This window comes from Schizophyllum commune, assembly GCF_000143185.2.
Source record: "Schizophyllum commune H4-8 unplaced genomic scaffold SCHCOscaffold_18, whole genome shotgun sequence".
In the NCBI taxonomy this organism is placed as follows: Eukaryota; Fungi; Basidiomycota; class Agaricomycetes; order Agaricales; family Schizophyllaceae; genus Schizophyllum; species Schizophyllum commune.
Genome location: NW_026089555.1, coordinates 325,452 through 341,018, shown reverse-complemented (window position 1 = coordinate 341,018; position 15,567 = coordinate 325,452). Strand labels below are relative to the sequence as shown.

The 15,567-nt window shown below is 55.6% G+C and overlaps 5 protein-coding genes across 5 annotated transcripts; 4 read left to right on the top strand and 1 right to left on the bottom strand.

Moving 5' to 3' along the window:
• Positions 1–112: 112 nt before the first annotated feature.
• On the top strand, positions 113–2,416 carry SCHCODRAFT_02694297 (uncharacterized protein; the record flags this gene model as incomplete). The annotated part of the gene is made up of 4 exons (XM_050346866.1): positions 113–410; positions 460–575; positions 624–1,250; positions 1,303–2,416. The coding sequence occupies 4 exons, from the start codon at positions 113–115 to the stop codon at positions 2,059–2,061; spliced, it is 1,800 nt and encodes a 599-aa protein (XP_050196959.1). The 3' UTR covers positions 2,062–2,416.
• A 174-nt stretch (positions 2,417–2,590) lies between these two features.
• SCHCODRAFT_02694296 (uncharacterized protein) lies at positions 2,591–3,738 on the top strand. The gene is made up of 3 exons (XM_003026208.3): positions 2,591–2,867; positions 2,915–3,529; positions 3,581–3,738. The coding sequence occupies exons 1-3, from the start codon at positions 2,652–2,654 to the stop codon at positions 3,605–3,607; spliced, it is 858 nt and encodes a 285-aa protein (XP_003026254.1). The 5' UTR covers positions 2,591–2,651; the 3' UTR covers positions 3,608–3,738.
• Positions 3,739–4,007: 269 nt separating this feature from the next.
• SCHCODRAFT_02521659 (uncharacterized protein) lies at positions 4,008–10,817 on the top strand (the record flags this gene model as incomplete). The annotated part of the gene is made up of 13 exons (XM_050343479.1): positions 4,008–4,238; positions 4,286–4,862; positions 5,344–5,566; positions 5,631–6,231; positions 6,285–6,309; positions 6,543–6,707; positions 6,758–6,889; positions 7,073–7,362; positions 7,410–8,027; positions 8,515–8,700; positions 8,751–9,377; positions 10,091–10,667; positions 10,762–10,817. 13 exons carry the CDS (start codon positions 4,008–4,010, stop codon positions 10,815–10,817), a joined length of 4,308 nt encoding a protein of 1,435 aa, XP_050196958.1.
• A 476-nt stretch (positions 10,818–11,293) lies between these two features.
• Positions 11,294–12,453, bottom strand: SCHCODRAFT_01184253 (uncharacterized protein; the record flags this gene model as incomplete). Its single annotated transcript, XM_003026129.1, has 3 exons — positions 11,294–11,344; positions 11,395–12,051; positions 12,103–12,453. The coding sequence occupies 3 exons, from the start codon at positions 12,451–12,453 to the stop codon at positions 11,294–11,296; spliced, it is 1,059 nt and encodes a 352-aa protein (XP_003026175.1).
• A 400-nt stretch (positions 12,454–12,853) lies between these two features.
• SCHCODRAFT_01176926 (uncharacterized protein) lies at positions 12,854–15,415 on the top strand (the record flags this gene model as incomplete). The annotated part of the gene is made up of 13 exons (XM_003026206.2): positions 12,854–13,153; positions 13,203–13,300; positions 13,354–13,806; positions 13,860–14,094; positions 14,148–14,266; positions 14,318–14,386; positions 14,436–14,542; positions 14,595–14,962; positions 15,014–15,057; positions 15,109–15,158; positions 15,214–15,237; positions 15,292–15,349; positions 15,397–15,415. The coding sequence occupies 13 exons, from the start codon at positions 12,854–12,856 to the stop codon at positions 15,413–15,415; spliced, it is 1,944 nt and encodes a 647-aa protein (XP_003026252.1).
• Positions 15,416–15,567: the final 152 nt, after the last annotated feature.

Here is a 15,567-nt window from a genome sequence, read left to right as displayed (position 1 = left end):
GGCGTTGCCCCATTTGGCATAATACGGGTTCGCAGACTGACTTAAAAGCGCGAACGCGTCTTTGACGCGTCAAATTGCTTTCTGTTCCTCTCCCCCACCACCCTCATTCGGGATGCCGCCCACAGGCGCTCCCGTCAAGCTCCCAACCTACGAAGATGAGCTCATGTTGCTCGAAGGTGCTCGCTTGATCGCTGCCACATACGAGGGCAATCCAAGGAACTACGAAGACGTGTGGTATCTGTTCTGGCTTCAGTTCTTCAGGATCTGGACTTTCCATATCTTCTGTCAATGCTTGCCTTCCGCGCAATACTCCGTTTGGACCCAATGGACAGCGGACGTCCACAAGATACTTGAGCAGATCGTCTTCGGCAACCCCTCGACTTCGGAACCTCACTGGACGCAGTACACCGGTATGTTTCGCTTGCATCAGCTGCAAGCCTTATATTGATACACTGACAGGCTCAGACCCCCCGGATCCCAAATCCGACGCCAAGTGGTTGCAAAATTTGCCCGTGGCCGGTCATAAGAAGAAGGCCTCAGACAAAGACGAACAGCCTGATGGGACTTCTGAAAAGGTACGTCGTCGCATTCACGAAGCATTCCGTGACCTAAGTTATGCCCAGGCCGAGGGAAAGAAGCCCGATCTTGCAGTCCAGCCCGAACGTCCTGCCGAGCCTGAGCATCCTGTCGATCCTGAAGCCCCCGTCACCGGCTCCGCCGCGAGCAGTGCTCAGCAAACAGAGCCCGGTTGTGACACGACGCAAAGGATTCCGGATACGTGCCTTGTCATGTACCACATCCCCAAGCTTAACCAGGAGGCCGCCCGTGCCCTGATGGCCGAGCGTCTGAGGGCAATAAGTCAACCAGATCAAGATCAGCCGCAGCCCGCCGGTTCATATCAGGCTACGGACGCGCCTCAAGACCCAGGCCCGTCTCGCAATGCTCCCACATCCTCCGCGTCCCAACATGGTCCTGTTCCGCCTCCAGGAAGCGCGAGCCTCCGGATTCTGTTGAACTACTGGATCGACAGAACAAACTCGGACAACGCGCCGAATGATCCCAGCCACGACCCCATCAGAAACGCGATACCCGCATACCGACTGGTTGGCTTACACAAAGGCATCACTCAGTTCAAGTCGGTCATCGCTGAGCACAAGGGCGGAGCTTCGCGCGGCGATCTACCCATGGTCGAATACGTCGCAAAACAGTTATATAAGATGAAGGAAGGACAGCGCGGATCAGCGAATCAGGTGCGTGTCTTGTTTGCCACAAGTATTGTCCGGCTGATACGATGTTGTGCAGGGCCGACTGTACCTTATGCACTGTCAGCACTACAGTACCCAGACGGAGGTGCTGCTGATTGCCTCAGTCGACGACACCTGGACGCATAGTATTCTGCGTCGTGTGGACGATAAGTCGGGCAAGTTCAAGGTGCAGATGGATCCATGGTCGGCTCCGGTGATCGTGGGCTCCGACAATTCGAACGCCCGCGAGACCCGACTTCTTGCTTGGATAAACGAGCACTTCCCACAGGACCTGGGTCCTCTCGTTCGAGAGGGCAGGTCTCGGCGTCGTGAGACAACCCCAGCGTCTCATGCCGGCAGCGATCACGAGAACGACGATGGCCGCCCCAAGCGTTCTGGCAAAGGTCGTGCCTCGCGAGGCGCCAAAGGCCGCCGGGGAAACAACGGTGGCAACGGTGCTGAGGTTGACGGACGCAGCGGAGGACGCGCAGCGATGGACGCACCGTCTGATCCTCGCTACGACCTTCGCAAGCGCACGGGAAGGACGACGCTGCCGGAGGGACCTCCACCGCCAGAAACAGATGACCAATCATCTAATCCTCGCTATGATCTTCGAAAGCGTTCGAAAAATACGAAGCCATCGAAGGAACCTACAACGCCTACCGAGCCCCCTCCCAAGCGGCGACGCACTGCAGCAAGCAAGGAGCCGTCGACGTCGCGAAAGCCTGTGAACCCCACTCGCAGCGGGCGCCCTTCGCAGCAGTCGGCAGGTCGCACGACCAGGTCGTCCAACAAGAACACGAATAAGGCTTCATGATATGTAGATACTTCTTTAATTACTTGCACGCGCTGGACGTACATAGGGGACATGATATGTACTTTTGTAGGGTCGCCCTGCCAGACCATTCAGCCTTACTTTTAAATTACACGGTGCCCCTGGACCCACGACCACAAGTGTGCAAGTCATGCCCAAAATCTTGGACGCAAGGCAAAGTCGAAGCCATTGGAGCTGGGGCTTCCTCTAGTGTATCTACTTATATAGTTGTATTTGGATAATCACTGCAGTCAGCAATACAGGTTAACAGGTAACCTTGCCTTGCAAGGTCTCTCCCGCCCTTAATTAGCCCCGTCAATTTGTACGGTGCTCTTGGGCAACAACCGTCAAGTTACGCGCACCACACGCGCGCAACAAGAGTATAGTGCAAGCCCAGCCCATAATCTTAGGGGCAAGGCGAGGTTGGGAGTCAACGAAGCGGCGTCGAAGCCGAAGCTTCCTCTAGTGGCAATTGAGTAAACAATGACAAGCATCGGCTTTCACCGCCGGACCGCAAGTCCGGCCCGGTTGACCCAGTTTGTCCGCAACCGTCATCATCGTTTATCTTGGAACGTCTTGCATCCGCAGCTACCATGCCTCGACGCGCCATCCATCACTGTGAAAACGATGATACCATACCACCGCTTCGACGCTCTGTTCGCATACTGCAGCAACAGCAGCAGCCTCACCTCACCACTGTACGACGCGAACGGACAAAGGGAACTACATCGAGCCTGGAGAACACCACGAAGAAGAGAAAGAGGGAGACAAAGGAGGAGGATTGCAATGTCAAACCAGCGGTCCTGAAGGTGCGCGAGCCCGTCGTGCGCCTAAGATAAATTCTGACGCTTTTTAGCGCTCTTCACGGGCCAAAGTTCCCATACAGCCATCCACCGAGAGCAATAAACCTGCGAAGCGTGGCGTGCGGTTTGGCGACAACGAACCTCTTGAGGCGCTTCCGGACGACTGCGTTGCCGAGGAGGACGCGGCGAGAGCCGCCGCCGCTGCTGTCACTCCGGAATTCCTCGCTGGTCGTCCAGAGAACGCCCAATATGCGTCTTTGGGGATCTGCACGATGCCATGTCCTCCTGATGCCGTGGCGAAGATCGCGCCCAGCCGTACGCGGGATAGCAAGGGACGTGTACTCTTACAGTATCCGATCCGTTACATCCTGGCGTACAGGATCGAAATTGGCGACCTCTACGACCACCTCAAATCTGTCAAGCGCGACTTCTACGACTTCCAGGGCACCCTGCTTGCTTTGCAGATCAAACTCGATGAGTTGCTGAACATGCGGCATGGGGAAGGACTCTCCGAGATGATGTACAATGGCAAACGGATATGGACGATGATTATGTCGCAGTCGGATCGCCCGGAGACACTGCCATACCCGACGGCGCGCATCCAGAAATTTCAAGAGATCGTGGGTTGCACGTCACCACCCCTCGTACATGCCTACCGACCAACGGCGGTGAGTGGCGACTCACTGCGCCTATGAGTTATTCGCTGATCGTCACCGTAGCATCGCTTGAAGGCTGGGGCAAAGTGAATGCGTACTGCTTTGTGTACTACTTGTATCAATATTACCCCCACTGTTGTGGGCTGAATATCTCGCATATGTGCTTGAGTACGATGCCTCGACCCGTATTCAACCGTCTATATGCACCACCCGCCAGTCCCTGTGTTGATCACGATTGAATCCGTGAATGTTGACGATCCCTTATACCCCGTTACGCAATTGCGCAGTCCATTTCGGGCGATAAAAAGCCTTAAGCGCGACGCTCAGCCTTATAAAGCAGCAGCATTCGTCAAGGAAAGAAACAGAGCGCCTTTCGCGTAGAGGTACGGTGCCACTTCTCCTCGTGGCAATCACGTTACTTTGATCGGAGTTGACGCGATCCACCATCAACTTTCATTGTCTCGCTCAGGACGCGTCCGCCACGACCGCTATGCCCCGCAACACGGTCTCCGCCTGTAAGCGTAACGATTCCAAGCCACTACCTAGACGCTCTGCGCGCATTCAACAACAGCAAAAGGCCATGGTACAGGCTCCGGCCAAGCCAGCGCAATGCGGACGAACAAATCGCCAGTCCGGAGCAAGCTCTCAAGGCACCTCGAAGAGAAAGCGGAAGAGAGATGATAAGGGCGAGGAGGCCTGCGATGTACAGGCCGCTAAGAAGGTGCGCGGTGCCATGTTGGGCTCCTGATGATGTCTGAAGCTTTGCAGCGCTCTTCGCGTTCCGGCAATATCACTCCATCTCACGAGGCTGAGGCAGCCAAGCCTATCAAGCGTACCGTACAATTTGATGATAACGAGCCCCTCGAAGCGCTCTCCGACGATGGAGCTGCTGAGGAGGCCGCGGCGAAGGCCGCAGCCCTATCCGTCTCCCCAGAATTCCTTGCCAGTCGTTCAGAGAACGCTCGGTATGCGGCTTTGGGTCCCCGCGAGATACCGTGTCCTCCAGATGCCGTGACGAGGATTACGCCAAGCCGTACACTGGATAGCAAGGGGCGCGTACTTTTGCAGTACCCAATCCGCTATATCCTGGCCTACAGGATTGAAGTCGGCGACCTATACAACTACCTTAAATCCGTGAAGCGCGACTTTCACGACTTCCAGGGCACCCTACTCTATTTTCAGCTACAACTCGACGAGGAGCTGGACATGCGGCGTACACAAGGAATGAACGAAACGGTGTACATGGGAGAGCGGGTGTGGACGATGGTAATGTCGCAATCGGACCGCCCGGAGACGCTTCCATACCCGACCCAACGCATCCGCAAATTCCAAGAAATCATGGGCTGTACATCACAGCCCATCATATATCCCTTTCGACCCAGGGCGGTGAGGAGGCACTTGCCGTGTCTCTGAATTGACTGCTGATCATTTACAGCACCGCCTACAACCTCGGGCGAAGTAAATATGCACGTGTACTACTTATATTGTCATTATTCCTTCTGGTGTGGGCTCGAGTAGTTCTGGTTGTTGAGCACGATGGCTCCAACTCGGACGCTCTGTCGTGTGGTCGGAGTGGCTCTAGACGAGATCATATGGGATTTCGACCCGTCTTGCACTTAAGGCCATAGCCTAAGCTTACTACTCATCCTTATGGAAACGGAAAAATGCTCGTCATCGTGTAATGCAGCGGTGAGAACAATGAGTACCGACGACCCACGTGCTGATCACGTTGACGGTTGCTATTTGCAATCATTGAATTGATGGACTGAGTTTACCACGAACCATATCGTCTCCATCCTTCGTCTGTCACGACACGCTATGTCCAGGGGCCGTCTACGCCGCTCTACACTGTGCTACGAAGACTCTCAGCTACGACGCTCTGCGCGCATTCAACAACAGCAAAAGGCTGCGATACAGGCTCCGGCCAACCCAGCACAATGCGGACGAACAAGTGGCAAATCCAGAGCGAGCGCTCAAGGCACCGCGAAGAGAAAGCGGAAGAGGGACGCTCAAGTTGAGGAAGCTTGCGATGTACAGGTCGCTAAGAAGGTGCGCGGTATCATGTTGGGTTCCTGATAATGTCTGAGATTTTGCAGCGCTCTTCGCGTTGCAGCAATACCACTACATCTCACGAGGACGAGGCAGCCAAACCATACAAACGTGACGTACGATTTGCTGGCGGCGAACCCCTCGAACCAATCTCTACCGATCTACTTGATGTGGAGCAGGCAGAAAGAGCCGCGGCCGCTGCGACCACAGCCGACTTCCTCGCCAACCGCCCCGAGAACGCTCAGTACGTAGACGCCGACGTCCGCACGGTGCACTGCCCCCTTGAAGCCGTCGCGAAGATTGCGCCGACTCGTACACGGGACAGCAAGGGCCGCGTGCTCCTGCAGTATCCAACTCGCTACATCCTGGCATTTAAGATGGAGGTCCTTGCCCTCCATGAATACTTCAAGGCCATCGGGCGCGACTACCGCAGTGTAGCGGGAACCATGCTATTCTTTCTCATACAGGTGCAGGACCTGCTGAGCATCAGGCATGGGCATGGGCTTTACGAGACGACTGTCATGGGCAAGACGGTGTGGACGATCGTCATGTCAGAGTCGGATCGCCCGGAGACCCTACCCTACCCGACAGCGCGCATTCGCATATTCCAAGACATAATGGAAAGCGATGCACCACCCTCTGTCTTTAACTATCGACCTACAGCAGTGAGTTGCGATCTATTTCAAGTCGCACAATGTAGACTGATAAATCGTGACAGCGCCGTATCAAAGAATCTCGACCCCGTTAACTCTCGTATATCCAATTGAATAGTGCTTCTTTATCATGTAGAGTCTGAAAGCGCTGCAGTCCCGCACAAACAAGTAAAGCGCAAGTATCGTGTTTGAGCGACACCAACTGTCAGTTGGTGTCGCTCAGAGCGAAGCTGTTTCCGTCTCTTCAGGACTAGCTCGACAGTAGATAGGATGTATAAAGTATAGACTGGGATACACGACTTCTTGCCACTTCCGAGTCTCAGGTGTTGGGGGTGAGGCAGACGATAAGCTCGCCGCCGGGCGTATCCCACACGCGGGACCGCACGGCAAGCGGCTTTCGACAGCCAAGGGGTTGAGGCTGGGGGCCAGGGACAGCCCTCAGCCTCAGCCTGAGACTCAGGATGACAGCAAAGAGAAAGGAAAAAAGGGTGGGATGGTGGGCCGAAGGATGTACACGAAGGAACTCGCCGCAACGCAGCGCGCGAGTCGATGTTGGTGATGGAGGGAGCGAAGAGGGACACTGTCACGTGTTCCGTCTCGCTCGTCCATCCTCCGGAAACCACGCTGCCCTCCTCCGTACCTCCTCCAGGCAGCTTCCAATGCGCTCTCAGTAAGTGAAGTCGGTGGACACATTCCTTTAAGTCTTGCACCTGGACAGCATCCATGCATATGCGAAGCATTGGAGGCTGTTGGAGGCTTGCAGTGCTTGATGTTCCAAATATAGAAATTCCTCCTCGAGCTCTCGTGGCAGTCACGTTACGGAGATCGAAATACTGATGACGGCCGCTGCCAGTGACGAGTTCGCGACGATCCACTAACATCCTCGCTCAGCCCGTGTCCATTGCCACTGCTATGCCTCGGCATATGGCCTCTCGCTGTGATTGTGATGACTCCACGCAACCTGCTCGACGCTCTGCGCGCATTCAACAACAGCAGAAGGCTGCGGTCCAGCGTTCGGCCAACTCCACACAATGCGGACGAGCAAGTGGCAATTCTAGTACGAACTCTCAAGGCGCCGCGAAGAGGAAGCGCAAGAGGAATGCTCAGGGCGAGGAAGACTGCGATTCTCAGGCCGCTACGAAGGTGCGCAATACCATGATGGGCTCCTGATGATGTCTGAAGCTTTGCAGCGTTCTTCGCGTTCCGGCAGTATCACTCCGGTTCACGAGGACGAGGCAGCCGAACCTATCAAGCGTGCTGTACGATTTGATGATAATGAGCCCCTCGAAGCGCTCTCCGACGATGGAGCTGCCGAAGAGGCCGCGGCGAAGGCCGCAGCCCTATCCGTCCCAGCCGAATTTCTCGCCAGTCGTCCGGAGAATGCTCAATATGTGTCCCTGAATCCCCGCGCCATGCCCTGTCCTCCCGATGCCGTGGCAAGGATTGAGCCTAGCCGTACGCTGGACAGCAAGGGTCGCGTACTGTTGCAGTATCCGATCCGCTTTGTTTTGGCATACAGAATCGAAGTCGGCGCCTTGTACAGATATCTCAAGTCTGTAAAGCGTGACTTCATCGACTTCCAGGGCACCTTGCTTGCTTTCCAGCTCAAAATTGACGAGGGGCTGAATATGCGGCACGAGCATGGCCTATCCGAGGTCGTGTACATGGGCAGACGGACGTGGACGATGATCATGTCGCAGTCGGATCGCCCGGAGACGCTGCCATACCCGACCCTGCGCATCCGCAAATTTCAAGCGATCATGGGCTGTACATCGCAACCCCGTGTATACCCCTACCAGCCTAGGACAGTGCGTAGCAAGTAATCTACCTTTTTGGCTTGTTCGCTAACGCCCTCTCTAGTATCGTTTGAAGCGTGGGGTAGAGTAGAGGCTTATGGGCGCTGTGTACTCATACTTGTATTGTTATCCCTTTCAGTGTTGATGCTGGAATAGCTCATCAATCAACATGTCCGTCCGAAACTAACGGCTTCCGGGCATGTATCGCGCGTGCTCCTGTGCTATCATTTCGTCCATGGTAGTGTTTGGGTGAGATGGTCGCAATCTTGTCTAGCGCGCGAGACCACAGTCCTATCGAGGCGTGTCCGCTCCCGTCGACATGCAATCGAGAGAATAATTGGCAGCCCAGAACCGTCTTATCACGTGGTGATCACGTTGTTGTTTGCAACTATTGACAAGCTCACTACGGACCATCACCAACTCTATTCACATTCTGTCACGACCCGCTATGTCCCGGCACTGTGCAAACCACCCTACACCGCGCTGCGGAGAATCACAGACTCGGCGCTCTGCGCGTATCCAGCAGCAGCGAGAACAACCTTCGGTAAATCCTATTCGGCGCGAACGCGCAATAGACGAGGCCAAAATAACCAACGAGAATGTTACGATGAAAAAGCGAAAGAGGGAAGATAAGGATGAGGATGCGGAGCAAAGGAACTGCAGCTCTGGTTTGACCGCCAAGAAGGTGCGTGAGCTCCACTGTGACCCAGATGCATACATACTGAGACTATGCAGCGCTCCTTACGTTCCAACACCACCAGCGAGACTGAATCGTCCACTCAGGGCAATACAATCGTAACCGTCAAGCGTGGCGTACGATTTGGCCACGACGACGCTCTCGAGGAGCTTTCTGACGATCGCGTCGCTGAAGAAAGCGCGGCGGAGGCGGCAGCCCTATCCGTCTCAGCCGAATTCCTCGCCAATCGTCCGGAGAACGCTCCATATGTAGCTTTAAGCCCCCGCGAAATGCCATGTCCTCCCGATGCCGTAGCGGGGATGGCACCAACCCGTACGCTGGACAGCAAGGGTCGCGTTCTCTTGCAGTATCCGATCCGCTTCGTTCTTGCATACAGGATCGAAGTCGGCGCCTTGTACAGATATCTGAAATCTGTCAAGCGCGACTTCTTCGACTTCCAGGGCACCCTGCTTGCTTTCCAGCTCAAAATCGACGAGGGGTTGAACATGCGGCACGATCATGGTCTTTCTGAGGTGGTTTACATGGGCAGACGGATCTGGACGATGATCATGTCGCAGTCGGATCGCCCGGAGACGCTGCCATACCCGACCCAGCGCATCCGAAAATTCCAGGAGATCATGGGCTGTACATCGCAACCTCGTGTATACCCTTCCCAGCCTATGGCAGTGCGTAGCAAACAACATGTGTTCCTGACTTATTTGCTGACGCCCTCCCTAGCATCGCCTGAAGTATGCGAAAAAGTAAAGGTGTATGGTCCTCGTTGACCACTACTTGTATACGTATTCATGTCACTTTTGATACCGGATAGCTCGTCACCAGTGTCGGCCTGAATCTGACGCCTCCGCCGGGCATATCTGAACTGCTCCTGGCTACTGCTGCAAGTCTTGATATCAGACTATGTTGCTGTCTCGTATCACGTTCGAGGCCATGATCACTTCATTGAGCACCTCTGGTTTCGTCAGCAGATAGTCGAGAACAATGGGGCGCCCAAAACTGCATATCCACGTGGTGATCACGTTGTTGTTTGCAATCATCAACCAGCTCACCGCGAAACATCATCTCTCCATCCTCCATCTGTCACGACACGCTATGTCCCGGCGCCCTGTATATCCTCCTACAATCTGCACCGCAGAATCGCATCCTCGGCGCTCGGCGCGTATCCAACAGCGACAGAAGCCTCTAGTCCAGAGTCCGGCCAACCCCGCACGACGCGGACGAACAAATGGCGATTTCAGAGCGACCTTCCGATGCACTTCCACGGTGGGGCCGAGGAGAAAGAGGGAGGGTCAGACTGAGGTCGAGGACTGCAATGTGACGGCCGCTAAGAAGGTGAGCAATCCCTATCGCGGGCTTAGTACAAAGATGTGAGGCTTGGCAGCGCTCTTTGCGTAGCAGCGATGCCATTCCATCTCAGGAGAGCGAGAAAACCAAATCAAAGAAACGCGGCGTACGATTCGACGATGACCAACCTCTCGAGCCCCTTCCCGACGACAAAGCCGATGGAGAGGCCGTGGCGAGAGCTGCTGCAGCAGCCATCACTGTCGAATCCCTCGCCACTCGTCCGGAGAACGCTCAGTATGCCTCCTTGGATCCCCGCGTGTTCCCATGCGCTTCCGATGCGAGAGCGAGGTTCGCCCCAACCCGTACGTTGGACAGCAAAGGCCGCATACACATCCAATACCCAATCCGCTACATCCTCGCCTACCGAATCGAAGTTGGCGCCCTCTACACCTACCTCAAATCTGTCAAGCGCGACCTCCACGACTTCCAGGGCACCCTACTCCACTGCCAACCACAACTCGACGAGGGGCTGAATATGCGGCGGCAGGACGGAATGACCGAGATGGTGTACATGGGTAGGCGAATATGGTCGATGATCATGTCGCAGTCGGATCGTCCGGAGACGCTGCCGTACCCGACGGCGCGCATCCAGAAATTCCAAGAGATCATGGGCTGTAAGTGCGAACCACTCATATATCCCTTCCGACCCAGGGCGGTGAGTAGGTTTCTGTCGCGTCGGGGACTCTTGTTGCTGATCTACTTCTACAGCACCGCTTGCAAGGTCAGGCGAAGTAGGCGTGTATGTCTCTGTGTACTTCATGTAGTATTATCATGCTTTGGTGGGGACGAAGCCCTCGTCCCTATATCATCAAGGGTCTCGTTGACCTCACCCACACGGAAACCCCTTTCAATTTCTCAATGAAGTCCTTGCTGCGAGATATGCTTGGGCGCCGCCCGTAGGCGAAGCGTACATTGATTATGCAAAATGGGAACAATCCAAAAGAACTACGATGACCTAACAATTATGAAATATGGAGGAAAACCCGAGTGTCCATCCGTCACGGTCTGATCGCTGAGTCTATGTGGCGAAGGCGTGTAAGCGGCGAGAGACGACAAGAGAGAAATCGGTATAGCTTGACTGAATGGATGTTAGTGGATATTGCAGTATTCGCATCGAGCGACGAGATAAACGTTGCATGTACCGGTCCTGTACATTGCTCTATGAATAAGCTGGAAGGATCGAGCGGCGTGTCACGCACCAGTTCAGTCCACCATGAATACCTGATGCTGCGAAGCATGCTCAGTATTCCTCTGCCTTGAGTTCAGGTTCACACCCGTAGCGCTCACGACGCTGAAGGATGGTCAGCAAGCAGCGACGTTCGATTCAGCAATACCACGCACCCCGACGAGCTGCAAGGGCATGATAGTTGGCGGCATCTTGGTGCCAATCGTCTCCTGGATCCTGCGTACACGTTCCTCGGGATACGGAAGCGTCTCAGGGCGGCTAGACTTCGACACGATGAGTATCCAGCCCGGTTTCCTATCCGCAGTCACCCATTCCACGATGTCCTTCTCCCGCTGCATCCCCAGCGCGTTCCACAGTCTACGTATGAGCCGGTCCATGACGTCGTACCGCGAGCACTTCCTATATCTGCCCCAGTCGACCCGCTTGAGGTGGTGCGAGAGCTCCATGGCGTCGAAGGCGAAGGCGAGGACGAACATGGGCGGGTATTGGTAGAACTTGCGGCGCTCCTCGCCGTATTTGCTTCGGTCTCTGCCGAGCCTGATCCAGGGCCTGATTAAGCGCTCTGCCCTAGGCGGGCAGGGGACGTGTTCGATGTCGTCGTACTGGTTCTTGTATCGATCGGCCTTTGCGATGAGGTCTTCGAGTCTGACGGAGGCGGCGGCTGCCTTGGCTCGTGCGACATGGTCGACCATCCGGTCGAATGGCTCAGGATCGGCGCGTTCCGCAAAGCAAACGCGGCGCTTCTTGTTGGGTGCAGAAGGCGGGTCTACCGCTTTGTTCTTCTTGTGGTTGACAGCGGCGTGCGCAATGACCTACGGGTCTGTCAGATCACCGGTGCCCTGTGAGTGCGTAAGAGAACTTACAGCTGCAGGCGTTGGGACCTCGATTACCGTGTCGGTCTTTGTCACAGGCGTATCCTTTTGGCCACTCGAACTCGAGGACCTGTTGCGAGAAAGTGACTTGGCTTTGGAAACTCGTAGCTTGCGACGCTCAGGAGCGCGACCTTGACGCTCCGGAGCATTCTCTTTCTCTTCAGTCGGATCATTCTTGTTGTCCTTCTGAGTGCGAGTCGAGCTGCGCGGGGGAGAGTCTTGCTTGATTTCCTGGTTCTCCTTCGCCGGAGGCTCGGGTTGCTGTGGCTGAAGTCGAGCTGAACGACGCAGCTCAAGCGTAGAGGCGCTGCGAGCGAGACGAGAGGCTTGCTTGCGAGCCATGGTGTGAAGATAATGGAAATACGGAAGAAGGCTGGGATGAAGGTTGGGAGCAAGGTCGATCGCGTTGTTGTTGTTGTCGGACAAACACAAACATACGCCTCGATGCCATCACATGATCGGCACGTGGGCGTATTTGCGCCTTATCTCAGTTCGCTTCGTTCATTGTCATAGGCACATGGGCATGCGGCGTGCGCAGGGACCGGCGCTCACTCGACACGCTTGATCTACTATATATGCGAAGAAGCACGCATCACGATGTGCGACGAGCGCGTGGAATGCGGACTATGGACGGCGGTCCCTACGCGATGCCGGCAACAGCTCACCGTATAAAGGCCCTGCGGGTCCGGGATTGTGATGCAGCGCGCCCTTGCCCCTCTTTCCTGGGACGCCAGTCCTCATCATGACGATGTCGTGGCTCCCCGTGCTTGCACTCGCCCTCCTCGCGGAAGCCGCCCCCGTCGCCGAGGACCCGTGCGCCGCCATCGGAGGAAAGTCATACGCGCCGCCTGCAGACGTACTCGCGTGTTGGAAGACATTCCCCTTCAACGAGACTCTGCGCCAGAACGTCCTCACGAACGTTGCGCGCGTCTTTGACTTCTTCACCTTCGAGGACTACTACCTGGACTCACCTCCCCCATTTGAGGAGAGCACCATCAACATCCGCGAGGAGCTGCAGCGCTTGAACACAACGGACTATGAGGTATGGACCTATACTATCTCACTGTCACTCGTAGCTAATCAGAAGGCAGACGGACTACGACTTCAACTGGGACCTATTCCTATTCGCCACCCAGCTGAACGACGGTCATACCCGTTGGTACCCCGACTGCTACACGGCCTTCCAGAAGTACTGAATGGTTGCTCCTCACGCCATCTCCCTGTGCTAATTCTCCTATCTAGCCTGCTTCCCGCCCCGATAGTTGCCCTGTCATCTGATGGAACGAGTGATCCAGAGATCTTCGTCGCCCCGGACTCCGTCGAATTCATCTCGCTCCTTGGCACGAACTACACCGACTATTTCGACGCCATTGGCTTCGACTGGAAGCGCCTCGCCGGCGCGAAGGTCACCTCGATCGATGGCCAGGATCCGTGGGACTACGTCGACTACCTCGCGAAGACGATCTCTGGGAACTACCTCGATCACGGCGTGCGCGTCAACTCGGTGTTCACGTCCTACCGCATCTCAAGCAATGACTTCAGTCAGCGCTTCGGCGACTTTGCGGGGCCGACGGGGGTTGCAAGGACCAGCGTTAAGATCAGTGCTATCCCAACAGACAGCGGGAAGGAAGAGACCTTCGACGTGCCGTATTACGCCAACCTTGTGGGCAATAACTTCACGGACTCCGAGTCATAGTGAGCGATTGCGAATGTCACTTGTTCATGTCCCATAGCTAATTTTGATGCAGCTGGGCCAACAATTGTGCCGCCACCGAGGACACCAACGGTCACGACTACAAGGACGCCGCCCTGAAGGCCAAGAGCAACGCGCGCAAGGCCCACTTCGCCCGCGCGGAAATAGTCGACAAGTCCAACGCGACTGCCGTCGGCCTGCCCGACAAGTACCACCCAGACCTCCCGCTCGTCAGCGGCAGCACCGGCGTCTTCAAGAACTACATCCTCGAAGACGGTGTCACTGGGGTGGTACGCATGATTCCCGGGCATTGCTGAGACCTTGCTCTTACCACCATCACCAGCTGTACGTCGGTTCCTTCGGAGGCGACTTCAACCAGTTCCAGACGGACACGGACTCTGCGATCAAGGAGTTCAAGTCGAAGGGCGTCACCCGCTTGTTGATAGACTTGACGAATAATGGGTACGTTCCTGTCTACATCGATGCGAAGACTTCGACTTATATCCACTTCAGCGGCGGTTATGTCTGCCTCGGCCAGTTCCTCCACAACTACCTGGCAGGTTCGAAGATACCCTACGACCCGTGAGTACTCACCAACTTCTCTCCAACCCATCCTGATCGGCCAAAACAGCGGCTTTGTCTCGTCCCACCGCGCATCTGAGCTTGCTCAGAAGATAGTTGCAAGCGACATCAAGCTCGGCCTGAACTCGTCCTACGCGTTCTATGCCCCGGACAACTGTGCGTGTACCTTAAATTGGGCTCTCAGCCGTCGGTAACACTATTCCTGCAGACGCTTTCCTGGCCAACGACACCGTCATGCCCTCGACCTACAACTACATGGACCCAACCGAGCCCCTCGTCATCAACGGCGTCTCAGACCCCACCTCCCAGCGCTTCTACGACACCTGCTTCCTCAGCTACGTCGTCGACATCCCCGCCTCGCCGCCCTTCCCCCTCGACCAGGTCGCCATCGTCAACAACGGGAACTGCGCGTCGACGTGCGCGATGTTCAGCACGCTCATGTACGAGCACTACAACACGAAGATCGCCTCTATTGGTGGAGGGACGGGACACCTAGAGTACAAGGGGATGGCAGGGAACCAGGTCCTCGAGTGGGCCGATTTGGCGTCAGAGATCAAGACGGCGGATTTGGAGAATGTGAGGGATTTTCACTACGTTGGCGAATGGTGTTGGACTGACGATGGCTAGGACCCTCTTGCGCCGCCGGACCTGCTGATCTCGGGGAACATGAGGTGAGTGGCGGGAAGATTGAGCAAACCAGCACATCAGTGACACTATGACAGAGTGAACTGGCGTACTGCATGGAGCTGGATCGACAAAGACGAGCCCATCGGTAAGTTGCTAACCCATTGTATACTGCTACGTACTGACAAACCCGGATTTTGTAGCCTACCGCTCAGAGCCTCCTCAAGGTGAGCTCGTTCTGTCCTATAACCTGTCCCGATCGGCTGACGCGTTGTTCCTAGTACGCCTTCAGTACACCAACGAGACCTATGTCAGCCCGCAGAAGCTATGGGATTATGCGTACGTCGAGCCGTCTGCTGACTTGCTCGTTACTGATCTTCCTATAGCGTGAGCAAGCTATTCTGAAGGGGGACATGTAGGAGGCATTCTACATCTGCGCGTGGATAGGTGGTGATCCTGTTGGCAAATGGGCGAGACATCGCTTCGCGCGCATGTTGTATACCAGGAACAAGATACAGTAGTGCGAATAATTGTTCTCATTGGACTTGCCTTGCGAC

Coding starts and splice junctions, on each gene's coding strand:
- SCHCODRAFT_02694296 (XM_003026208.3), top strand. CDS start 2,652: ATGCCTCGACGCGCCATCCATCACTGTGAAAACGATGATACCATACCA. Junction 2,868..2,914: donor TCAAACCAGCGGTCCTGAAG/GTGCGCGAGCCC, acceptor GACGCTTTTTAG/CGCTCTTCACGGGCCAAAGT. Junction 3,530..3,580: donor ATGCCTACCGACCAACGGCG/GTGAGTGGCGAC, acceptor TCGTCACCGTAG/CATCGCTTGAAGGCTGGGGC.